The following is a 26,275-nucleotide window of genomic DNA, read 5'->3' on the forward strand; positions in this document are numbered from 1 at the left end:
GCTATCCTTGCATTCCTCTCCCTGTCAGTTTTTTATCCTTAAGGAATTTTATTGCATTTTAATGAATAGACTTGACTATTTGAATTAGAACTGATACAACAAATATACTCCGTCCTCTTCAGGTACAGTGGAGCCATACAGGGAATTGGACTGTGAGGTGGTGTGGCATCCATCCTTCTCTTCCCCTGCAGAGGGAGACTTTGACTTCTGTGTCCATGAGGGCAGCACGCAACGCCTACACTGTCTTGCCAAGGTCTGTCTCTAGAATTGGCAAAATCAGTTTGTATGATCCACTCCTATTTACTTATTTTTAGGAACTGAATAACTTAGTGACACTACAACCAAGAATGTATTATTTGAGTGAGTTTCAGCACTCATCCTCTGTACACTTCAACATCTGCAGTTCTTTCTTGGAGAAGACTAGCTGTGGCCAGCATGGATTCACAAAGCATTTTTAACCCACTCCTGCAGCATAGTCTACTTATACACTATCCACCTATATCAGGGGTCCACATTGTTTTTAGATGTGAGTACCTAGAGCCAGTTAAGACTGGTGTCATGGACCATTTGGGGGAGGATGGTAGGTGTTTGTATCTGCCTTTATTCTGGAGTTAGACAGTCAAGTGAACTCCAAGCCAAAATCCAAATTTGTCAGTGCTTACACACGACCACTCAGGTGTTCTATTCTACACATCACATTGACACACATTCATGTCTGATGGCACAGTCGAATCGAGTCATATGACTAAGCACGAATCAAACAGCAGATGTAAATCCAAACTTAAACAAATGGTGCACATGTCTTTGTCTATGTGATTTTGTCACTGACAGGCACAGATTATTATTTTAAGTGTCTGATAACATTATTGATAGGATTCCTATACAGTTAGACCTTTTTTATCAACTAGAAACATCACTTTTTATCTTAACCAGACTGCACTGTGGATCAGCAGGTGGAGCGGGTCATTCACTAATTGGGAGGTCAGTGGTTCGATCCCCGGCTCCTCCAGTCCACGTGTTGAAGTATCCTTGGGTGATATGACCAGAAAATGATGGTTCAGTTGTGCACATTAGTGAACCACTTTAACATTTGAATATCACACCCTTAGCCCTACTTAAACATCTGCTGTAATTAGTTTGTAGTTTATTCCTTCACAGAGCAGAATAACTGTGGTTAGCATAGATTTATATCGTCTACATTTGATTTTAAAAGTGAGAATTTTTCACAGCTGCCTTAAGCATTGGAACATCTGTTGGGGATGTGTCTTGCATTGGGTCAGTTTTCTCATTTGTGCTACAGTATATGGTATTTTTTTAAATGTCGATCTAAGAGGCAGATATCAATTTCTTTGTGTGTGTTTTAAGCTTGTTGGCTAAAGCTTGTGACTTTCATGTCTTTTTTTCTCCCAATGGAAAAACTCCCACTCATTTGCTGTTCTCTTATCATCATCATTATCTATTGTTATGGTTATTGTTATTATTATTAACTATTACTCTCTTCATTGGGTCATATATGTGCTCCACACACATGCTCTTGGTGCTGTCAAAAGATGGGGAATCAGTGACTGGAGTAGAATTAGAAAGGCAGGTTAAGGGAGAGCCATAAGCTGCAATGGTAGAATACAAACTGTACAGAGCAATGATATGTGACAGTGAGAGAAGTGTCCCTCTGTCTTTCTTTCAGGTTGGATCCACTAGTGTCCAGCTGGCAGAAAAACATGTGACATTTGGATCAGTGTCTCTCAACATGACTTCCATCAGAACTGTAGTCTTACACAACACTGGACAAAACCATGCCTACTACCAGGTGCACACACACACACACGCAGATACTTGTGTTTGACAGTTGTGAACATCAAACAGGCTAAATAGCCAGTCTCTCTCTGTTTGTTTGTATGAGGCAGGTGTTAGATGTGTGCCCTCTGCCAGGCATGGTGGTGAGTCCGTCTGAGAGCATGGTGCCAAGTGGGGGGCAGGCTGTGCTCAAGATCCACTTCAGCCCTGACTCCATCATCAAGTTTGACACCAGAGTTGAAGTGAGAGTGATAGAGAGAGGAGAGAGGGCTCTTTATTTTATATGTTTTGATATGACGGTGTGTGTGTGTGTGTGTGTGTGTGTGTGTGTGTGTGTGTGTGTGTGTGTGTGTGTGTGTGCGTGCGTGTGTGTGTAAGTTGAATGAATTTGACACTAAGCCATGTCTATGTGTTACAGATAGCTTTGAGGGACATGAAGTCCATTGAGCTCAGAGTCAGCGGATCAGTGGAGCCACCAAATGTACACATCAATGTGGTGAGTTTCTGTGTGTGTGTGTGTGTGTGTTGACATCATGTTCACATAGTTCTTTTCCATATCAGTGAAAGAGATGACTGGAAAATAAGAAGATATTAAATTAAGGGAAGCATTTAGTAAGTAATAGTAGTAGGTCATTGAGTAGTTGTAGATTTCTCACGAGGGCCACAAAGGAAATAAGCTTTTAACTTTATTGGGTTGTTTACTTTACAATTTAATTGAATGTCAGTATTGGGTGATCTTGTATTTGGTTGAAATTCAACTGATGGTGGCAGTGGGTGCAGATGAACGTTGAATAAGCTAGAAAGAGGATGATATCAAATCAGAAGCTTGTGTGAAGCATCATCTGTATTTATTTAAACATCAGACATAAATTCTTACATTTGTTCAGTTGCTCTGGTGGGATGAATTGACAGTATCACATCACAGCACATGAGAGTTTGGTGTTGTGAAACCTTAAAAAAGGGAAAGGGGATTTCAAACCTTATTTTGGGGCTGAATTTCACTGGTATGCATACAGTTTTCATGTCCCAATGACCACTATAAGTGAAATCATGGGTTTCCACATTCATTTAGATAAGAGTGTTCTCTTGTTATCCCAAAATAACTGCTTTGTTAGCCTGGAATAACGAGTGGTGAGACTATAAGGACTTAGGTATTAGCCACTAGCCATTAGCCAGGCCATGAGCAGTGCCTGGTGTTTGCCAGACAGTGTTTTGGAGTTCTGCCAAAAGGTTTTAGTTTATGTCTCATCAGACCAGAAAATCTTCCTCCTCATGCTCTCAGAGTACTGTTAATGCTGTTTGGCAAACTTAAAGCAGCCTGTCATAAGTGGCTTTTGTCTAGCTGCTCAACCACAAAGATCTAATTGATGGAGTGCCGCCGAGGTGGTTGTCCCTCTGGGAGGTTCTCCCATCTCTGCAGTGAACATCTGAAGCTCTGTTAGAGCTCCTTTAGATATGGATACAGATGGAGCCTTCTACTCTGCATTCATTCTGCCAGTATTTGTGCATGTTTCCTGAAAGCTTACAGACAAAATGTAAGTAATTTCCACTGGAAATCGTGCGGACAGTGTTCAAGTAAGACATGACCATGAAACACAATGAAGACATTAAAAAAAATGGTAGAACCTTTTGAGTTATATTAGTCAGAAGAATTCTATGTCCACATGTCACAATGTGTTTAATGGTCACACAGATCATTAAATACATGGTCCTTAACTATGGCCATGGTTATGTGTCCACCATCATTCAGCCCTCATAAGTTTGATTCTGTCAGAGCATAATGAAAGATAATGATTTCACCTTCACCTTTTTTTGGTTGTTCCACTCTGCTGAAATGCCATCTATTCTAATTGGATAATTAAATGTCTAGACAAGACAACTGGATTTCTGCCTTTGGTATTTCTGTGATTTTCTCAGGGACTTATGTGATTTCTCCTTTCCTCTTTTCAGTCCCATTTCCAGTTCTACGGGGTCTACACTGGTTCTCGGCGGAAGATACCTTTCACTCTGACAAACCACTCGTCAGCCGCAGCTGAGGTCACCTTCAACCTGTCACAGTATGCAGAGTTCTCTCTCCAGCTCCCTCAGCCCTCAGCAAGTATGCATTCACACACACAGAGTTGATATATGGTGGTGACGCTGATGCTCAGGTCAGGTGTCAGGTGTTTGTAACCGAGAACTGCATGCACTGTCAGCAGCTTGGTGATAGGATTTCATAAATTTGCATGCCCATACGTGGTCCAGCTTTATACTAAGGTTTTACCTAGTCTTGTTGTAAAATCAAGTGTTTATCCATTTTAAATGCACAGCATTTTGTCTTGTGTTACTGAGTTTTTGCATGTTTGCTTTTTGTTTTTGTGATTGTTTCTTTGCATTTTCACAAACAGAGAAAGAGCCGGGTGTGAGTGTTATGGAGGTGCAGGGCCACCAGACCGTGGACTGCTCCCTTGTCTTCTCACCCACGCAAGTGAGATTTCAGCCAAACATCTTACAGAATAGTTACAGTATCATTAAGATTGAGCAGACCAGCTGTAGTAGTTTTAATGGCAGGCTAAAAACTATCCTGAAAGGTGCACAGTGTAACACAGTTTGTAAAGTTATGAGACTTTGCGAAGAGTTTATATTCTGGGTATTGAATCTGTTTTTTCTTTAAATCTCCACTGGGAAAGACAGCTAAATGCAGGTGGCATATGTGGTGACAAGTATGACATTGGATTGCTAATAGCTGGTCAGTAGCAGTAACAGTAGCAGGTTGGAGAGATGCTGTAGTAAACTAAAATTTCATTGGTGTATTGCTGCAGCATGTACCATTGTTGTGGCATGTGCAGTTTTAAAATGAAGTGGAAACTATACCCAACCAGCATAAACCAGTTGGGTTTTGAAGCACGCTGAGTGTAAACAATATATACTGTGTGTCTTCCTGCAGGTGGTCAGTTATGACTTTGACCTGCCACTCATGGTCAACGGAGTGGGATGGCCCACTGGTTCTCTGTCTCCTTTTCCCACTCCATGCTCTTCATCCTCCTCCTCACTGTCAGCTGTCAGCTGGAAGCGCAGGGTCAAATTACTTTCCCACTCTGTCACCATGGTGACACAGCGCATACAGGCCACAGGTGGGATTTTTAATGTGGACTTGCAGTTGTGCATTTCTTTGTGAGTTATACTGTATCTATATTTTAAATACTTTGCGCTGCAGGTTTTCTGTTGGAGTGAAAATTTAATCACACCTCAATTACAGCTACATTGTATGTGTACAGAATAAATTTCACATCACCCTCGGTTTGTGCAGCTAAATGTAAAGTTTTTGTTTCCCTTTCTGTTCTTAAAATATTCTTAGGGCTGTGTGCCCCACTGGAGATGTTCCCCTCTAGCCTACAGTTCCATGTGGAACCATTGGCAGCACAGTCTGATGCCTACACCAAGGTATCATCAGCGGCACACATTGACAATTCCTCCATTGCCATTTTTCCTTTCCCATATATATTTTCCTTCCATCCTCACTTCATGTTATTTTCACTTCTACTCATCCTTATTAACCATGAGGGAGATGTCATCTTGTAGTTGGTACCTTCCCACTGAACCCCTGACACCACTTCATAGAAATAATCTTACCTCCTCATCTTACTTTTTGTTGCTGTTTGTCTTATTTTTGTCGTTCTTTCTAAATGCTCTCTTTTTCTCTGATTCTGTTTCTCTCACAGACAGTAGAATTGAAAGCAGCGTGTGCAGAGAGTGTATGTTGGTGTGGTGTCATCGGGGAGCGCTTACACTGGTGGTTTAACTGCAGTGCAATAGCAGTAACAACAGAGGACAGAGGAGAGGGGGAGCTATGTACTGTGACTCCATCATCTGGCACTCTGGGTCCCAGCCAGTCCATCTGCTTAATGGTCAGCATTAGGCCTGAGGCTATCAGAACAGGTGAGAAATGATTGGACATACACACTCACACATGCATTATGATGGATTACTTTGTCCTTCACTGCTCTTTCCAGTCTCACACATACATGCTCAAATCATTGTAAATATAATTTTTCTCTCACACACATGCTCAGATCAAAGCATCACAATTAAGGTGTATCACTTGACCCCTTTCTCACATACACACATGACAGGGGGAAAACTGGATAATACACAACATGTCACATCTTAATAGAGTGTAGCTTCCCTTAGAATGTAATTTCACATGGGCTAAAGGTAAGATGCACTACCTAAACTAAATCTAAGCTGAAATTATACCCAGTATAATACTCAATAAAACGATCATTAGAAAGAGCTTTACACCATTTTTAAATATAATCCTACTGGAATGACCTATGATAACATCTCTATCCACAATACACACAGTAATGTAAATATTAGATATGCATATTTACACACTTAACTATTAAATAGTAATCTTAAATTTAAAAATTGATTTACGATGTATTCATCATCTTTTCAGAAGTTATGTTTTCCATAATGTATTAAAACTAGACATAGAATTTTTCTTGATTCTCTCTAAATATGTCAATGGTGTAAATGAACTGCATTTATAAAGCACTTTTCTAGTCATGTCGACCAGTCAAAGCATTTTTCACTGCAGGTCAGTGCATGTTCTGCAAATAAAGTGCTCTAACACGCACACACACACATATGCCCCCACGACTGGAGGAGCCAAAGATTGAACCACTGACTTACCAATTAGTGAAAATAGTTATGTGCTGGAATCAGTTGTTTAACTGTATCTTGAGTCAAAAATGTCCTATGTTAGTTACCATCTCATGCACCTATGATAATTTTTTGTGTAAGGTTTTAGTCTGAGGTGAATCATAATTTATGAAGAGATCAAGGATCAGTTTTTGTTTCAAATACAATGGTTATTTTAGTTTATTTTATTTATTAGAATTTATCCACTCAAACTCAGATTTTTAACTTTCAATTTAAATGTGGATATTACACATTGACTGCAGGTGCCTATGTGTACATTGTTGAATACTCATTGGTAACACCATGGCAATCGTAGATGTAAGTATCACGTGATACAGTGTGTTTACACACCTTCATCAACTTTGTGATATTGAGTGATGGTGGGCTATGCGTGTACATGTAGAACTCGGGTATAACTTCTTTCTCTGTTTATTTTCTGTTCTAGTGTCTGGCAGATTAACCAGACTGTCCCTCTCTCTTTACCTGGGACATGAGGGTGGGGAGGGAATGGGGAAAGAGGAGGAACATCAGCCCTACCGAGAGCTCTCCATCACCATTACTCTCCAGGTTCCCAGTGTCACTTTCCACCCCCCTCAAATCCTTCTTACCCCAGTACCCCTGGAAAGTAGCGCAATGGCCACACTCACCCTGCTGGCTGCAGGATATCCAAGGTTAATTAACACATACACACACACACACATTGGTGAAGACACTGCCTGACATAATGTATTCCCATCACAAATAAATGCCTAACCTTAGCTCTAACTTAAACCTAATTTTATCCTGAACTTTAAAACCAAGTCTTAACCATCAAACAGCCTTTGACTTTGTGAGGACTGGATAAAATGTCCTCATAGTGACAGAGTGATCCATCCTGCTACATTTTATGAATTCCTTAGTTTTGATTTAGTGGATCATGACAAACAGACAACTGCTTTGCAATCACAAATGTAGTCATTAGCTTTTTGGGTAAGCAGAACAATAGCAATGATGGATTTTTATTGTATTTACATTTTCCTAGCTTGTGGCAGTTTACCAGCTGTATTGAGCCATTGGAGCTAAATGACTGCAGAGGAAACAAAGCCACACTGATAAACTCACTACATTATTCATTTCAGTGGGATTTTTATCAAGCAGCCCAGGACTCATTAACTGGCAGGTCTGCAATCATGTTGGATTTTGCTTACATTGTAAGCCAACAAGTTAATCCCCATTCCTAGGTGGTTTACATTGTTGTTCCGATTTCAGAGTGGACAGAAATCTGGCCTGTCTATTACAGTTCTGCCATCATTTTCTGACCCACATCCTCAGGATTGAAATGAGCAGCACAGTGCATACATAACGATCTTTACTCTTCTCAAGAAAACATACCTAGGATACTGTTTATACACTATAATATCCATATAAAACAAAGAAAAGGACTACTTTGTCACCACAAGAAATATGCAGAAGGTGGTACATGTGAATACACTTAGCTGTATGCACTGCCTCCAGTTCTACCATGGAAATGATATATGGTTTTCACTGTTAATAATACTAGTAATAGTAATAGTAACTAATATTAATTACTGTACTGTCAAAATGATTTTTTATTACCACTGCACCACTATTTACATAAAGCACTGTAAACTCCAGCTGTCAAGTGTTGATCATACATTTTCGTCTGCACTTACATACTTCTTAATTTGGACAAACTGCTCTCCATGCAGTGAAATCATGAAATCAGTGAAATCATCATCATGCCTGTAAACTTTCAGATAATACTCTTGAGAATGGTCTGAACACTTGATGCATTTGATAGCTTGTGTCTTGCATCAGTTTTGAACAAAATTCATTTTATCGCACATGATATTGCCTTAAACTTTAGTTTAGGTGTTTTATCACAATTCATTTATATCAATTCAGATGTTCCTTCCTTCCACTATCTCTGTCTTTGTTTGCAGTGGAACCAGGGTATCGGCTGAAGTGGATGAGGTAGAGCTGGAGGATGGGACAAAGATACAGCCTGTTTCTGTCATCTTCCCTGAGGGTAACTCCATCCCTGCCCAAAACCAGGACCAGGTATCCTTGTATACAAGCCAGTTTACACTATAATGGAAGAGGACCAAAAACTGATCATGTTATTGTTACTTTACTCAGTGAAGATTCTGATTTTGTGATATGGTCTAAATGCAGTATAGAGGAATTTTCACCGTGTTTGGCAGTGTTAGTCCTCAAAATTCCTGGTGGGGGGAAAGTCAGGCTTCATCAGTAACTTGCATCTCGAAGGCAAGCTGCAGTCAAATAAAAACTGTATTGTTCGCATGTATCATAACACATAAGTAAGCAGCCAAGTTTATCTGGCTAGAATAGTGCATTTCTGATGTAATATTCTCTGAGGACTATATAAGACTGTGTTGATGTGTGTTCACGGTAAAGCAAAAAGTATCTGTTATACATCTGTGTCTCTTCAGTCAGTTTTCTAAGATCTTAAAGCAGAGTGAGCAAAACCCAGTTTTGTGTAACTGTCACTGAATCATCTGGTGATCAAATGACAAAAACTGGATTAAAATGACTGATTTTTCCTGCTGACACTTCAATAGAAATACCTCTGTGATCTGTGGAATTGTTGCACATTTATATTCTGTCTGTATAGAAACATCCAAGAGGCATCCACAGCCAGGAAGCCAATGTGACCTCTCTGACCTGCAGTGTGTCCTTCTGTTCTACCGTTCCTCTGTCCCTCTGCAGAACTATCACATTCACTGACCACTTGCACAACAGGTAATGTGCCATTGTATAATATCACTCTTCAATCTTCTTCTCCTCTCTTCTTATCTCTGTAGGAAAAAGCAACATAATTCAAAATGCTACACAAGCACAAAATGCTACACAAGCCACCATGGTAAAGTTAGTGATTTGTAGGAACGCATTGGTTCCCACAGAGCAATTATCTGGTTCTAAAAACATTCAGGGCCTAAGCCCCATATGCCTTGTACTTATCATGTACATACATACATTTCAGTTTGCTAAACTGTTTTTTTCCATGACTCTGCCTCTCTCCCACTAGGTTTAAGGTTAAGTTTTGTGCTGTCGCTGACAACTGTGTGCTGACAGTCTGGCCGTACATGGCCCTGCACCGCTCTGAGCAACAGATAGTTCTTAAGACTGGTACTGTATAACATACACAAACACACATCCCAGCACCAAGTATGTACAGTGTATAGAGAAAGTGGAGAATGAGAAGTAGACCTCATGAAAGTTTTGTTGGTAGAGTAACAGTGTCTGGTCATCTACACTTTATAGTAATGAAATGCATTTTAGTGTCTCAGTTATTGCACATGCTGCTCAAACAGCTTCAAAATCAAAACCGTGTACACATTGTTTTCATTGTTCATCATTGTGTGACTGTTGTTTAGGAGCCACAGCTGTGGAGGCGATCCTTCAGCGCTATCACACACCAAGTCCTGCTTCTGGCCCAGAATCATCATCATCCTCATTTGATCACAACAGCTCAACAAACAAGAACTCAGCGTCAGGTCAGAAACTGAAACATTTGTGTGTGATGTGTTTATGTGTCTGCTTGTAATTGTTTTAGAGCATCTGAGAGCAGTGTGTGTATCTGTCCTCTTCAGACTCCTTTCCAGACAGTGACAGTGTGAGCGGACAGACCAGCGGGGATGAAGAGGTCTCTCCAAATGGACACACCCCAAATAATCTCGGCGTCCCAGAATTCCTTAGTGCCAACTCAGATGAAGGACTGTATCACCACAATGTATTATTGGCTGTGGAGAGGTGGTTTAGTCTCTTTGGCTGGCCGAGTGGACCACACCCAATCTCTGTACCAGACACACTTAGAAGGTATACTGAAAAGATTTCATGATAGTTTAGTTCAGGGGCTATGTTTGGATTACAGTGTAGTCATCTGTCCTTTTTGATCATTCTTCCCATCTGTTTGTCAATCAAATTAACCTCTCCAACCTCTCTCTCCCTACAGAGTTGTGTCAAAAATTCAAACAAATCATTCCAGTGGACGGACTTATTGTGTCAGTCAAAATAAAGACTCCTGGTGAGTATGTGTGTGGTGAATTTTCACTACGTACCTTTGAGTGATAAATAAATCACTATACTGCAACATAGTGCTGCTGATAAGATATTACTGAATGTTCATGATGAAACCAGGGAAAGGGTTTGAGAATGTACAGGTTGAAGGTAGGATCTGACTGCTGAAGATTAATTTTATATGGAGATCTCTAAAAAAAAATTCTGTGCAAATAATGTTTCTGTTTTTAAATGGCAGTGGCCAGTCTACTCAGGTTTGTATTCATTATTCATTATTTTGAGGGTTGAAATGGGTCAGAGAAAATAAAAAATATACATAAATACTTGAACTGAAGCTGGTGGGATTTAATTTTATAATTTCATGCATCTGGCTCCAGACATAAAGGATAATAACTGTATTGTGTTGTCGTGTCCAGGTCTGTAGTGGACATGCTTCATCACCTGACAGGCAAACAGATTCCTGGTATTCCTCGCTGTCTGACATTTTCCACTGATAAAGACCAGCGCACTAAACAGCTATTACAACAGCATGAAGCTATGCTTGCTTTTCTCAGGTAGGTTTTATTCACACAGATAAACTGCAACGGTAAGTTTTAATTAAGTGCCAATGTCTTATTTATGTAAATGTCATCATAGCAAAAAAGGTCAGACCAGTAACAGTAACATTTCTCTAACAATACCAACATGTCACAAGTCCAAACTGATTACTGTCAGCAGAACAAGGTAAGACTTTGACATAAATGCAAGCCACAAGAAAATCAGCATTTATTGAGTATTATTGGAATGAGTTAATTTTAAGTTACTGAGGATGTTCTTTTCCTGTCAGAAAAGTTGAAAAAGTGCAGTAATTATCTGATACTCTTGTTCACCAGGAGCCTGTTTTACTAAAGTGATTTGCAAGCTCTGTTTACACACACACTGCAAATGGTGGCTATGACAAATTTCAGAATTTACTGTGAATTGCAGATGCATTTCCATGTCTGGCAAGGCTCTTGCATAGTCATGCATGGGTCACAAGTATGCCATTGCAAGCATTGTAGCTCTCTCCTTTAATGTCCTGTCATGTCAGATTGAGCCAGCAATGTCTGAAAAAGACTGAAATGACATTTTGGAAACTTGTTGGGCTACTGTCAGTTTGTTTTGTACATTGTTACTTTGTGTTCAGGGTGCAGGGAGCCTGCCTGTGCCACATCAGACCAGAGTACTTGCTAGACGTACAGGAGTTCAAACACTGGTGTTCCCTGCAGGTATAAAAACTCCTAGTCCTAGACCAGATTAATTAAATTGCATGTTCTTTAAAGCTTTAGAGCTTTGGGAACTGCTACAAACTCTTTTTAGTCTCACTCATGATCTCTCACTTTCACTTATATACAGAGTATATTTACAACTTCTTGTGCTTGTGTTTCTCTCAGTCAAAGGAGAAAGAGCACAGTCAGGACTATAGCAGTGTTGACTATGAGTCTCTGAGCAAACGATCCTGGACTGACCTGCTGCTACAAATATACAAGGTGAAAAACATTTTCTAGCTCCCTCTTCCTGTCTTTAACCACTGTCAGCTTTATTGTATTACCTGTATATTCTTGGAAATCACTTTATGTTTAAGGTACTCTTTGATCTCGTTGAAGTTGTTTCTTTAAAGTACATTTACTATGTGTCCTAATTTTCATCAACACTGCGATTAAATATTTAGAGCTGCAATTCCACTCTGTCAGTCTTTTGTTCCTTTTTATATTTTCACTTCCGCTTTATTTATATGTCTCTCTCTCTCCCTGCTGAGAGTGGTTGTCAGAAATAATTGATACTCACTGAAGGTGGAATAAAGGTTGAATCAAAGGTTGAATGAAAACACTTTGACTTAACAAAAGGTTTATAACTCTTGACAACTTAATGAAAGACTGAGAAAATTTTGTGCTGGGAAACACAACCTGTGGATGTGTCTGCCTGTGTAAATGCAAAGTAGAGTAGCTCAGGAAAATGTCAGTCTCATCTTGTTAAATACCAGTATTTAACAGTGATCTGCACATGCCCAGGTCTTGGTCTTGTGTCGTGTGTCAAAGAGTGGTCTGAATACGATTCTGAACCAGGAAGACGTTGCTGGAATCCTCTCTGTCAACTCAAAGCCGCTGGCCAGTAATGTCTACTCTACTTGGGAGCTCCAGTTGCTCTCATGGCTCAACATGCACTATCAGAACATGAGGAAAACTGTCTGGGGTACAGGTAAGGCACAACGTGTACACACACATTAGCAACTTTTAAAGTTTAGGGGGTTCATTTGTCTCCTGCTCTTACAATTTGTGGAGTGAGAAGTTTGTTTTCAGTTTAATATATTGTGTATTTCATTCTGCATTTTTCATTACCTACTGATGCCTTAATATGTATTACTGATTGAAAGGTTATTTCTGCATGGTAATGGTTTTGCAGTTGGCATCCCATCAGCACGCTGGATAGTGAATTTTGACCTGGACTTGACAGATGGACTGGTGCTAGCTGCTCTGCTTGCTGCCTACTGTCCTTACCTGGTCAGTGCTTGTGTACACGTGTCTGAATCTATGTGTGTGTGTGTGTTAATTTTGTGCAGACCCTCTTAAGTGTGTGTGAGTCAATGAGAGATGGTGGTTAATGCCTGTAAGTGGCACTGTGATTGATGTGATGAGGACACAATTAGTCCTGAACAAGATTAGGGAAGCTTATTATCATGCTAAGCACCATTTTGTGTGTGTGTGTGTGTGTGTGTGTGTGTGTGTGTGATTGAGTACAATTCAGACTGAATTTTCAGTGGTGTAACTAGCCATGAGATGTGTTTTGCTTACAAAAATCCCAAGATGATCATAACATAAGCACTGAACTATGACAAGTCAAGTTACAATCCAAAGTTTAAACACACATTGCCAAACACTGAGCAATGTGTAACAGGCTACAGGGTGACAGTGAGAGTAGAGAGATCTGAAAAGTCAAGCTACAAATTCAAGGGCAACCGACCTTGATGGCTGAGGATCTCAGTCACAGACATAAAGTTACAAATGAACCTTGTCATAATTTTACATCTGACTTTACCACTGTGTTTCTCATTAGATCTGCAGCCACTTCAGGAGGATGTACACCACAACTAACAGCCTGGAACAGATCCTCCACAACAACATCATAGTCTACCAGTCCTTAACTGCACTTTCTCTCAACATAGATATACAGGTAAAAACCAGAGGGGTGTTTCATAAAGCAAGATTACCATTTATAACAGATTTACCTCAGTATAACAGCCTTGTTTTCAGAAAAAGGTTTAAATGAGCCTGACCTAAGTCACGGTGGAAGCATATCCCTCCAGAAATGGTTAATTTAGTTTTCAGTCTACAACAGGGAAATTCACTAGAATCTGCCACAAAGGTCACTGTGACCTCACAAAACATGTTTTTGGCCTTGTGAACACAATATCTCAAGAATGCCTTGAGTGAACATTCACTTGTACTCAAAAATGAATTGATTAGATTTTGGTGGTTAAAGATCAAGGTCACAGAACACTTGTTTTTGGCCATAACTTAGGAATTCACACACTACTGCACTGCCTGTTGGCTGCATGCAAGGCAGTAATACTAGTTTTCATTTTCAGACTTGTAGTCTTGACCTGACCTCACAAAACACATTCTTGGCCTCTTGAATGTGATATCTCAATTCACACTTCACTTTATCCCAGGATGACTCATTTACAGGCTGAGTTTAGCAGTTCATCTCCACTTGTGTCAGAGTCTAGGTTCAGTGTGCTTAAAGTTCTCATCTGCTTTATTTATGATAATGGTTTTGTCAGTTTGTTATCAGGTTATCCATCTGTTCATTAGTCTCATTCTCGTGAATATGATATCTCAGTACGTGATTAATTTGCAGACACTAATTTCCATAACATATCTAAATGTAAGCAATTACTTTAACAGACGTATTTACTCATTTCTGCATTAATGAACGTTAGAACACTTTGATTATAATAACTGAATATATCATGAATATGTCAGTATGATTGTTACCGTGACGTCAGAGATTAGGCAGCACTTCCTGTTGTGACTGTCTCTGTGTGTCCTGTGTATCTGCATGCATGCATCTGTGCATGTGTTCAGCCCACAGACTTGTCGGATCCTAATCCAGTGCAGATGTTGATGCTATGTGTTCACCTGTATGAGAGGCTGCCTCAGTACCTGCCAAAACACACCATCACTCTGTCAGGAAGCCTGCACAGCACTTTCAGCAAGCAGGTAGTACAAACACACACGTACAACAAGGACTTTGGTCTCAGAAGACACCTAAATAAAAATACAGCCCTGTAAATCAAATTAATGAGCACTGTCAGGATTGAAAATGGACTTGGATGGTGCACATGCAAACTCTGCTAGTGGGAACACACACAGGCACACATTAACAGGATTATAGTCACACACATACATTAATAGGATTATAGACTCACCCACACACACACTAACAGGATTACAAACACAGACAAATATACATCTGGGTAATGATCCACATTGTCAGCCACATTACAGGCCTAACAAAAATAGACGTCAGTTTGTCATTGCTAAGCAAGACAGATTTCATTGTTGTATTTCTGTGGGTGTGTGTGTGTGTGTGTGTGTGTGAGAACTGCAGGTGCGACTGAAAAGCCCATCCTCTAAGCCTGTCAAATACCAGGCCTTCCTTTTAGGAGAGGATGCTCCTCTCTTCTCCCTCCCTGATGGATCTACTGTCACCGTCCCTCCAAAGTATGTTATACCAAACTATACTTGAGTACAATTCTGACTACTTGCACTTTACTTGAGCATTTCTATTATATACTGCCTTATACTTCTTCTCCACCTTATTTTCAGAGGCAACCTACCTCTTTTTATGGTAATCATGGACCTAAACCTTTCAACAATCAGTGACAGAATGTTAAAAGAAACATCTTAGAAGGACAGTTTTATATTTGAGCAAACAGTCTAGTATTGCTTTATGCACTTAACTGGATTGGGGTTCAGGCTAAAGTTACCCTGCCCTGGGTGACTAATTGAAATTTGAATAATTTCCATTTTAATCTAAGAACTAAATTTTTATGCAGTTCACTAAAAATGATCTGCTTCAGACACTTATACTATATAATGAAGTGTTCAGAGGCATGTTTTTCCAGGTTAAAGCATAAATAATTGTGAAGAATACAGTCTTGCCCAATAAAATTGTAATTATGAAACACTGCTGCATGCCTTTGTAGTCTGTATCAACAGCAGATACCTTACTAAAGCTGGTATCGTTAGTGAGGAAGTGCTGTCGTTGCATCTGTACTTCCAAAATAGCTTGTTTCAGGCAGACCTATGCCCTGCAAAGAACAGGAAATATCCTCAACTTCTTCAGCTCAGGGTTCAAATTGAGTATATTTAGTTTTGCCTTGAGACTACTGTAGCTCATTAAAATGTACTGGTTATGCCCTCAAGTGAGGCCTCTACATAAAAATAGCCCATGTCCCATTTTGGATCCCTGGCTTTACTTTGAGAAATGCTATCTTTAAGACAATGCTATTATGGAGAAATATAGTGTTGAAATTCTGCTGATTTATTACTATTACTACTGTCATAAACTGAAAATGGGGCATTGTAAAATGAAATAATCATGTTTTGGTATTCATATTCCCCTTGATCAGAAGCTAAATAATCAGAGATCTTGTTGTTGCCTGTGGTGATTTTCACAGGGGCCACGTTGAACTGACTGTCCAGTATAGATGCTCCTTCCTGCAGCCCATGAAGGCAGTCCTTCTGCTCATCTCCAGCTCTGCTTTTGGTCTGCATGGCACCACTCTTGCCTTCAATCTAAAGACCCCCTTTAGTTAATTATCTTCTGCCCTGGCACCAAGTATTGCTCTGTGCTGCTAGTTTGCCCACAGGTCAGTGTGTCTGTTCGTGTGTGTGTGTGTGTGTGTGTGTGTGTGTCTGGGTTGTCTGTCAATTTCCTGAAATAGATTTTTTTAAAAGAACTGAATATTAATTTTCACTTTTGAAATTGCAGCTTACTGAAAATCCACAGTGCATACTAAATTGAGTTGAGTTAATTAAGTGAAATCTTCATCATGAAGTGTGTATGTGTGTGTGTGTGTGTGTGTGTGTGTGTGTGCGCGCGCATGCGTGCGTGTGTGCATTTCCTACTTGTGTTTATGTCAGTGCAATTTGATACCTACCAGACAGCACTCTGGTTCCATTACAGTAAAGTGTAAAATGGGAAAAGTTTTGAGCCAGTACAAAAATATTCATTGTTATTATATACATATCACATAGACTGTGATAACAAAGTTTCTTATTCCTAAAACAGTGTCACTGTGTTTCAAGAATTAGGCACCTGCATGAGAACACGGAATCGATTTTTCCAGCACTACACTAGTAATGGTAATACTGATTCTGATTTCCACCTCAGAATCAAAATACTGGAATAAATACCAATGTGATCAAATTTATCATATCACGATATTGGGAATATTGCAATGTGTGGTATTTACATCATAACTAATTGTGTGCAACACACAATTTCAATAATATGGAAATGGTTTGATAACTTTATTCTGCAGAGAAAAAGAGCAGCCTTGGCGTTGATTCTGCCAGTCTCTGGAACTCTACTGGAGGGATGGAACACCATTCTTCCAAGAGATCTTCCCTCACTTGGTGTTTTGATAATGGTGGTAGAGAGCACTGTCTTGCACATCAGTCAAAGAAACTTTCGTAGGTGTTCATTTGGCTTGAGATCTGGTGACTGTGAGGGCCATAGTCATTTTCATACTGATCAAACCATTCAGTGACCCCCTCATGCCCTGTGGATAGAGGTATTGTCATCCAGGCACTCTACTTATTTTTCAGGTTTTTCCCTTTAATTTGTTATCCGTCTGTTTATAGTAGCACTGCCCTTATCTTGTATCCTCGGTGGGAATGGAGGGAATTGGTCCTTTGTCTTTGTCTGTATTTGTTGTGTTCTTGTGTTGTTAGTTAATAGTGGCAGTGATGTTAACTTAATGGTAATTAATCAAGGCAGCACATTGCAACATTGTGGAAAAAAAAGAGAAAATTTTCATTTACATTGAGCTAAAGTTTAGTATTGATCAGCTGGACTCAGCTGAGAAACAACAGCATAGCATGTCCCTTTATATCAATGGCTTTAATCAGAGTTATTTTTAAATGAGAGCAGAGAGCCACTAGCCTGGAAACCAGACCAGTTATCGAGCTCATGTTTATTTGCTCTCCCCCTCTATTCAGAAAGATTTCCATTTGTGCTGAGACAGGTCAGGCTAATCACAACCAGTTATCTAAAATGTGGCAGGTTTGATACGATGACTTAACAGCTACTCATGTCTGTTTATACAGCAACATTACCAACCAGTGTGGCAAGTGACCCTCATTTATTCACAGCCATGTCTGTGTGTGTGTTTCCCTTTAGGTAGGGGACATGGTCTATATGGTGAAGGCCACAGCAGAATTGCCTCTTCCCTCGCCTTTCACTGCCAGGCCTAGTTCTAACATTGTCTCTATCCCCAACAACTCTGGTAGGAACCTGTCACACTTTTTGTTTATTATTATGTTTGATGGCAACATCATAAGCGTGTATTCAAAATTAAGAAGCACCAGTAATAGTATTTGCTCTTAGCTGTATGCACACTGATGTTTCTCCACCAATAGACCCAGCTATCTGCGTATCAGTACTAAGCCTATGCTGCAAGGTGGAACAGGTGTGTGAGGAGGTGGTGCATCTGCCGCTTATCAACACAGCCTGGGAACAAGCTCTGGCCATCTGGGGGCAGTACAGCATGAGTGCCGATGAACACAGGAGGCGGATGCTGACACACACTTTGTATAGCAGCACTGTGAGGGTAACCACAGCCATACGGAAGCTCTTTAAACAACAGGTACACACACAGATCTGTGGATGCTTGGTGACGGAAAGGCAGGCAGGCAGGCAAGACCATCAGTATTGTGAGATGTTTTCCCTGTTGTCTGTATCTTACTTGGTTTACCTCTTCTCTTGTTTTTCTGTCAGGCCCAGCTCATGAGTGGTGGTGACCACAGTAAAGTTATAACATATAGTGTGGAGGTTTCTTTGCCACAGTACTTCACTTTACCTACTGCTGTTGAGATACCTATAAAAGAGGACACCAACATACCATGGGAGAATCCTGCAGGTACACACACATAAATACTTGAATTCCAGTCAAGCACAGAGGATGAAGCTACTTCCTGTATCACTGATGAAGCACTTTGATCCAGCAGTATCAACTTCTCATTTAATGTTATATTGCCCTTTTTGACCAAATAGTATAGGAGCAATGAAACCAAAATAAACTAAACTAGGAAATAAAAATCCCCTTTGCACATTTCTGATTGTGTTTCCATGACAACACCTATGACCATCAAACTAAACTGATGACTGGTAGTGTTTGGGAGCTGTTTTTACACACATGCTCTCAGCTCTCTCTGTTTATGCTGTCATTTTTAAGTTAGTTATGAAGTTTGCTATGTTGTCTCACTTGTTATTAAGGTTATAAAAGACTAACCCTCATTCTAACAACAATGATAATAATACCATGAATGTGGGACAGGATACCAGACTCATACTGCACTCATCACAATGGTGCCCATTGACTTAAATGAAAATTGCACACTGAGCACATGAGCCAAAACGTTTTGTAGCTTCCAGGTTTATTTCTGCTTCATTTGGCTCAGCGCACGAGCGTTAGTATTTCACTAGCTGGCCCCGTCTGTACGTTCCCAAGTTCATTTAATTATGTATATGTCATCTCTTCTCTTATTGTCCTCCTTCTCTCCTCACTGAATATCTCCTCTTCCCTCTGTTCAATAGACTGTGGCTGTGTGGACATCCCATTACGCTTCCAAGCTGACCGTGTGGGGCACTTTACATGTCAGGTGGTCCTGAGGTCTTGGTGTGATACCAGGGTCTACATGCTGGAGGCACAGGTTACTTCACAGGTATGTACCAGCTGATGTCTGACTTTAGTAAACCTGTCACTGAACATTAAATGAACACTGAATTGCTTGTTGGTTCATGTGCATCTCATTTGTGACCACAGAGAGGATCAATTCACCTGGACTTCAGTTCACCTGCTCACCGTTCAGTCACACAAGACATACCAGTGGTGAGCAGCAAGAGAAAGTTCTTGAGTATAAATCAGTGTGTGTGTGTGGTGCCTGTAACCTAAATGCATTTGATTAATTATGAATGATTTCAGATATTACTTCCATAAAGACTAATTTCTCTGAGGAGAGTGCTGCACTGTGTACACAGTATACTCGCTGGCGCAGTGTGTGTGAGAGTAGTACTCTCTCAAATACGGCCATTGTGCACTTCACTGGAAAAAACAATCACAACATTTGAACATGGTTGTCACCTGCCAAAATATCCACCAGCTCCTTTGTTTACTTGACTTAAAAATGAACGTTATTATGATTGTAGTTTTGTGGATTGGTTTTTAACATATTGCCAAAATGGTGAATTTAAGTCAAATTATCCAGCCAGTGTGTCTACCCACAGCACAACGAGACCCACCAAGACTGGAACATGCATGCTGAGGTGTGTGGTGAAGGATTCTATGGCCCAAAAGTTTTGAATGTACCAGCTGGGACAAGAGCCTCCTACCCGCTCTCCTTTCACCCTTCTGCACAATGCATTGTCATGGTAATATTCTTTTTTTTTGTTGTGGTTTCATTTTGTCTTTGTGTTTTTGTGATTGCCTGTGAAGATTGATCATGATTACCATGAGAACAGTTGACTTGAGGGCATTTGGTTGTAGATAGTTAAAGACGTTTCAACTCTCATCCAAGAGGCTTCTTCAGTTGTCCATTCTTGTTTTCTGTCATTTCATACTCTTGTCATTTAACTTCTGACAATGGTATGAAATCTGTATGATTGCCTTAATTTAGTGTGTGTTAAGGACAATTCAACATCAGTAACAATTTAAGTAAAGCCTTCTTTGAAAATCCCCTGCCACTGAGGCTTATCTACCAAGCCCTCATATTTGGCCTCTCTTCTAATTAGCCTCCTCCGTTCCCTCCTCCCTGGGAAGTTTCTGCTCAAGTACGACCACTTATCTCAATGCCTTAAACAGCAGCGCACTGTCTTGTCTGTGTGGCTGTTCAGGTGATATCTGGAAATTTAAGCTTCCTCTATGGCCTGCATCATTTTCTGTTGCTTTTCCAAGCAGACAGTTTCTAAGAAGCACAGCAGACATTTTTTCTTTGAGAAAATGTATTTTGATAACATTGTTGCAATTTAAAATAGTAGTTGATCCCTTACAGTGATGATGAATGACACTACTGCTTTCACATGTAGAGAATGTTAAATAGTTCAAAGAATGATTTTCAGAGTGATTCATTGGTTTTATCATCAGAGGATTAAAAGCTGAAAATGAAAAATAACTTATCATCAATAAGTAAATGCTGAAATAAATGGACAAATAAATCAATAAACGAATTAATCAATACCGGAAATAATGGATGTAGGTAATTATATGCAACATAAATGAAAAGGGGTCTTCAATTTATTTCCATATTTCTCTATATTTGCATTTATTTATTTCTGTAGAGTTTGTATTACCAACCTCATTAGCATAGAGAATATAGAACTGTAGAAGTATAAAAATAGATCCATGTAAATGTATTTATTTTGTCATGAATTATTTTCTGTATTTCTTTTATTCATATTCCTTTATCAGCATATATATTTATTTCAGCAGTTACTTATTAGATAGATGTGATTTTTTGTTTTGTTTTGTTTTGTTTCCATCATATAAAATGTATCTTTTACGGTATTTCTCCTTTTTTTGGTATTGGTTAGGGTTAACTTAAGTTACTGAATGCAAAAAGGGTTTGTGCATTGGCCGGGAATCGAACCCGGGCCTCCCGCGTGGCAGGCGAGAATTCTACCACTGAACCACCAATGCGCTACATTAATGTACGCTGGAGGCGGAGCTTAAAATTGAAACCTGCTGTAGAAGGTTGTATCTTGGCTGTCTATTTATCCGTCTTTTACTCTAGATTGACTTATTTTTTCTGTATTGATTAAATATAGATGCCTGCAAATACTAAATATTACTAGAATTAATTACAATGGAGAAATTATCTGTATTTTGTATCCACAATCAAGAGACTCATAGGAACATTTTTGGGAATAGCAGCCTGCTACTAAAAGCAGATGGCAACACAAGAAACAGCGTCTTCTTCCAGCGTTGTGTTTGTTAGCACGGCACTCACCCCAGGTTATTAACATGAATCGTATAGTTTCGAAACGTTTTTAATCCCTCTCGTCGATCTAGGCTAGAATCAGCCCTACAGAACTGTCGTTTGTTGTTCAGAGGTATTTATTTGGACTAATCTGAACTTTGATCTACTGTGTGACGATGTCTGCTTTAATGAGACATCTACTGGTGGACTCCCTCTTAACATTAACATGCATCGTGACTCTTCTCATGTTAGGTTTGCTGTGAGTCAGGTTTGATTACCTGCAGCCTGAGCAGATGAAATGTAAAGCAGGGGCACAGTAGCCACTGCTTTACAGAACAACCGTTCAAAGCCACCTTACTGATATGTAGTATTAGTATTATTAGTATTAACACATTTATGCACTAACAATTATAATCCAGTAATATAATACATATTCTGAAATGGGACATTCTGCATGATGAGTACTTTTACTTATATTATATTTTAAATATATTTTAGTGCTCATACTTAGAGACATTTTAAGTGCAGGACATTTACTACTTTACATAACAGAGTATTTGGACAGTGTAGTATTACTACTTATGACCTTACATGCAAAGCCCATGCATAGGTGAAGGAGACTTAAAACATAACAAGAAAGAAAGTGTGATGAGTGCGCTCCCCTTTCTCCTCTTCCCCTTCTCTCTCACCCCTCTGTGCCTCTCTCTCTGTCTCCCTCGGTCTCTACTTTTTCTATTTTTCTCTCACCCCTCCTCAGTCTCTTCCTCTTCTGCCTCTGCTTCTGGGCCTCAAAATTCTTAATTTGCATATTTAAATGACTGAAGGAAGAAGACCCCATGGACCCTCCTAGGGGATTTTAGTTTTGTATCTTGTGACCTTTTTCATGACTTGAAAGTTTGCAGATCTGGACCATTTGGTCAGATACTGAATTGGTGGAAATCTTGGGTTCCCACCCTGAAACTGATGATTGTTGGTATGCTCCTGGCTTCTTTGCAGCAGCATCCATATTTGAAGCCCTGTCAACTGTCATGTCATGCCCTGTCAATCTGTCAGAATTTTATAGTCCAAGCATATGAACACGTACAGTAGAAATACATTTCTGAAAAGTCATTATTATTTATATTACGAGTATAGACAGACATGGATTTAAGCAGCAACTTGACTGGTTGGTGGAAGCATACAACCCAGAGGAAATTCTAGTTGAAATATGTTATAATTTCTTATGGAAAATAAGATTCTCTGAGTCCTTAATATAATATATAACATAGTGTACATAATGTATTATTATAGTGTTTTTGTATTTGGAGCCTCTTTCATGCATCGTTGTAAGAGCACCTGACTGCAGCTGAGAGGCTGCTTACCAGTGTTCCTCTGTGCAAACACTTTACACTGAACACCTGTTTGTGTGTGTTTGACTGTCTGGACTTTATCCCCTATTCCCACAGGGCAAGCTGTCCTTACATAATGACTGCGACGGCACTGAGCATGTGTTCACCCTCAGAGGAGTGGGAGAGTACCCCCTGCCTGTGGACCATGTGGTATTACACTGCCCTGTTGGGAAGACCACACACACTCAGCTGGATGTCCCCAACTACAGCCAGAATAAACTGACTCTTAAGGTACAAGCACATGTGCACATAACTGCCACACATACTGGTACTTGCTGACAAGGTTTACTCTGATGCACATTCACACCCAGAAAAGCACTGAGTGAGTTTAATGGTTGTGTGTGTATTATATACCTAGTATACCTTTTGTTTTCATAGAAATTGAACCAATATTTTTTAGGTATCAGCAAGTCAGTCAGACTGGAAACTGTATGAGAAGAAGAATTTGATAAATGGTTAATTGTTGATGTCATTTTTCAAGCAACCAGTTTGAGCTTCTTTAATATCAGGGTTTGTTGCTTTTCTTCATCTTCTGTGATAGTAATTATATATATATACACACACATATGTATTCATCAGATTAACGGGTAGAGTGCCATTAGTTGCAGCCTTAGCAGTGGCCAAGAAGGCACAGCAGGAAATCAGTATAAAGTAGGCCCCTCTACTCTAATTATGTATGTGTATATGCATCTATTTGCTGGTGTTTCCGCCTTGTGGAGTATTTTTTATTTCCTTTTTCTTATGTGTGTGTGTGTGTGTGTAGGTGGTGACGGATCTATCTGTTGTGAGTGGCACTCCCTCCCTGGAGATTAAACCTGGTCACAGCACTCCATACACCCTGGCTGTGTCACCATGGAAACGAGGGAAACAGACAGGTGATTTTTTTTCCCCCTACCACGTGTTTGATAGATTGTTGGGTTGTGTGGTTTGTATGTGACATGGACTGTAAGGAATTATTATTATTATTATATCTTATTATTAATAATAATAATTAAATAAATAAAACAATACAAAACAACTAAACTGTACACTTCATCCACAACTTGCAGGTTATGTGTCATTTGTAGAAACCGATGTTCAAGAAGCAGACAAAGACAAAGGTAAGCTCAGTGCTGTACCATATATTGTGCATGAACATGTAATCATGCCTAGACTTGATTATAAAATGTCTGAACATGTGTGTTTGCATTTATACCATATTCATGCACATACATGCCTGTCATCCAGGTCACCAACTGGGACACTATGAGGTGTACTTCTCTCTAGAGGTTGTTTGTGAACCACCAGCACCTGTCAGAGTCATTGATGTACAATGTGCTGCTCAGGTAAGATCTGCAAACCTACTTGAACTGTTGGGGTGATATTTATTAAGTCTGTTGTAAATTACCCTCAGGGGTACAGCTGCCTCCTGACAGAGGCATGTTCTTTAGTTTCCATCCGTCTGTCCCATTCATTTGAGATCAATATCAATATCCACCTTCAGGGAATGTCTTCAACTTTGGCCTACTCATTCACTGAAACTCCTGGATGAACTGATAAGATTTTGGTAGTCAATTGTCAAAGATCAAGGTCACTGTGACTTCACATCTGTCCCATTCTTGTGAGCATGTAATCTCAGGAATTCCTTTAGGGAATTTCTTGAAATTTGGTACAAACATTTGCTTGGACTCAGGGATGAACTGATTTGAATTTGGTGGTCAAAGGTCAAGATTACTGTGACCTCACAAAACTGTTTTTTGGCCAAGTCAAATTATTTTACTTTTGTATCCGTCTATCACTGGATTCATACCTGTCAGTATAGGGCTAATTTGCATTTCAGAAAATAATACACTTAATACCTTTTATAAAATTCTTTGAAGTCTTCACTACATTTATTACCTGAGTCTGGACAGACGTGGATGTAAACTGGAAGTTGACTGACTGGTGGAGGCATACAGTCTTGAGGCTGTAATTCCAGTTTCAATTCAGCTGAGAATTTTTACTAAGACTGCAGATGTAAATGAGTCTAGTCACAGTTAATCTCATTTGCACAAAGTGCCTCAGAGTGCCAGACAGTTTCAACAACTGTTGCACGTGTCTGGAATGCAGGGGGGCACAAAGAGAGTGTTTTCTGCTGTTGGACTTTAAATATTAGTTGAAGAGAAGACACATTTTGGAACTGCAAGTGTGCATTCATCTTTAAAGAGGGAAGTTATATGTGAGGGAATATTATTTATCCCTATGTTGTCAATTAAACAAAAAGATTAGTTATTGAATGAATTATGAAAACTATTTGTGGGAGGTTTTTGGTGAAAGTTAAAAACTGTGTTGACTAGATTATTTCTGTATAAAGACCTATTAAAGTATTATTGGCTGCTACAGTCATATCACATTGGATTGCAGCTGCTCTTCAGCCTCACTGAAGCTACCTGTGCTGTTCATTGCAGCGCAGTGAGTCATTCGGAAGCTGGATTCACTCACTTGTTCACTAAAACACTGTTCATCGTCTGGGTTTATTTGAAGGGAGACAATACTTTGTCAGATAACGTCAACTGCAATATTTCTTAAGCGATTATTATATTTCTAACATGCGAGCCCTGAACTTAAATCTTCCTTCTACACTTAGAACAAAAAACTATTAGGACATCACAAGGAAAAGCAAAAACCTGTGTCATCTTTGAAATGTTGTGTTCCCAGAGCTCAGTTGCCATAGAGATCCCTGTCAATAACCCACGAGGAGAGCTGCTGATGCTGGATGTGTGCTTGGAGGGAGACGACCTGAGTGGGGCCAGCTGGTTTTCAGTTCCTCCACAGGACACTCTCACTTACAGAGCTACGTTCTCGCCTGGCAGAGTAGGAAAGAGCACAGGCAGGTAAGACTCACTGCACTGTAGCTCACCTGCCCTCCTTTAAGGGAGGAGGTAAAATCATAAGTTTACAGTCTACAATATCTTGTAGATCAACATGAGCGTTTTTTGAACAGTGTCTTGAATCTGTGGTATACAGTATTTGCATAGGTTTGGTGTGTGTTTTCTGCCAGTGTGGTCTTCCAGTCAGAGTTGGTGGGGGAGGTCTGGTATCAACTGGATCTTTATGCTCTTCATCCTCCAGTCATGACACTACCACAGATTTGCTGTCAGCTGGGAAAGTATGTGCACACACACT

General features: G+C 39.8%; 1 protein-coding gene and 1 non-coding gene across 2 annotated transcripts in view; one reads left to right on the forward strand and one right to left on the reverse strand.

Moving 5' to 3' along the window:
* Positions 1-106: 106 nt before the first annotated feature.
* The window catches only part of LOC108888433 (cilia and flagella-associated protein 47), a gene marked incomplete at its 5' end in the record, with an annotated part of 29,902 nt that continues 3,733 nt past the window's right edge, over positions 107-26,275 (forward strand). Inside the window, 38 exons of the mRNA XM_051067271.1 lie at positions 107-253; positions 1,685-1,807; positions 1,905-2,036; positions 2,213-2,290; positions 3,745-3,892; positions 4,182-4,261; positions 4,721-4,907; positions 5,132-5,217; positions 5,496-5,712; positions 6,926-7,151; positions 8,424-8,541; positions 9,116-9,243; positions 9,530-9,630; positions 9,879-9,998; positions 10,095-10,320; positions 10,457-10,528; positions 10,938-11,075; positions 11,687-11,768; positions 11,934-12,029; positions 12,552-12,738; positions 12,943-13,040; positions 13,594-13,710; positions 14,625-14,759; positions 15,151-15,263; positions 16,223-16,356; positions 16,404-16,414; positions 17,950-18,055; positions 18,189-18,415; positions 18,547-18,688; positions 19,366-19,493; positions 19,595-19,660; positions 20,056-20,199; positions 23,189-23,362; positions 23,895-24,006; positions 24,181-24,231; positions 24,359-24,456; positions 25,808-25,983; positions 26,151-26,258. Coding sequence (XP_050923228.1) covers positions 107-253; positions 1,685-1,807; positions 1,905-2,036; positions 2,213-2,290; positions 3,745-3,892; positions 4,182-4,261; positions 4,721-4,907; positions 5,132-5,217; positions 5,496-5,712; positions 6,926-7,151; positions 8,424-8,541; positions 9,116-9,243; positions 9,530-9,630; positions 9,879-9,998; positions 10,095-10,320; positions 10,457-10,528; positions 10,938-11,075; positions 11,687-11,768; positions 11,934-12,029; positions 12,552-12,738; positions 12,943-13,040; positions 13,594-13,710; positions 14,625-14,759; positions 15,151-15,263; positions 16,223-16,356; positions 16,404-16,414; positions 17,950-18,055; positions 18,189-18,415; positions 18,547-18,688; positions 19,366-19,493; positions 19,595-19,660; positions 20,056-20,199; positions 23,189-23,362; positions 23,895-24,006; positions 24,181-24,231; positions 24,359-24,456; positions 25,808-25,983; positions 26,151-26,258 — 4,832 coding nt within the window. The remainder of the gene's footprint in view (positions 254-1,684; positions 1,808-1,904; positions 2,037-2,212; positions 2,291-3,744; positions 3,893-4,181; positions 4,262-4,720; positions 4,908-5,131; positions 5,218-5,495; positions 5,713-6,925; positions 7,152-8,423; positions 8,542-9,115; positions 9,244-9,529; positions 9,631-9,878; positions 9,999-10,094; positions 10,321-10,456; positions 10,529-10,937; positions 11,076-11,686; positions 11,769-11,933; positions 12,030-12,551; positions 12,739-12,942; positions 13,041-13,593; positions 13,711-14,624; positions 14,760-15,150; positions 15,264-16,222; positions 16,357-16,403; positions 16,415-17,949; positions 18,056-18,188; positions 18,416-18,546; positions 18,689-19,365; positions 19,494-19,594; positions 19,661-20,055; positions 20,200-23,188; positions 23,363-23,894; positions 24,007-24,180; positions 24,232-24,358; positions 24,457-25,807; positions 25,984-26,150; positions 26,259-26,275) is intronic.
* On the reverse strand, positions 21,393-21,463 carry trnag-gcc (transfer RNA glycine (anticodon GCC)). The gene has a single exon. It is a non-coding gene; the product is annotated as a tRNA-Gly (tRNA).

This window comes from Lates calcarifer, unplaced genomic scaffold (assembly GCF_001640805.2).
Source record: "Lates calcarifer isolate ASB-BC8 unplaced genomic scaffold, TLL_Latcal_v3 _unitig_1363_quiver_1427, whole genome shotgun sequence".
Taxonomy (NCBI): domain Eukaryota; kingdom Metazoa; phylum Chordata; class Actinopteri; family Centropomidae; genus Lates; species Lates calcarifer.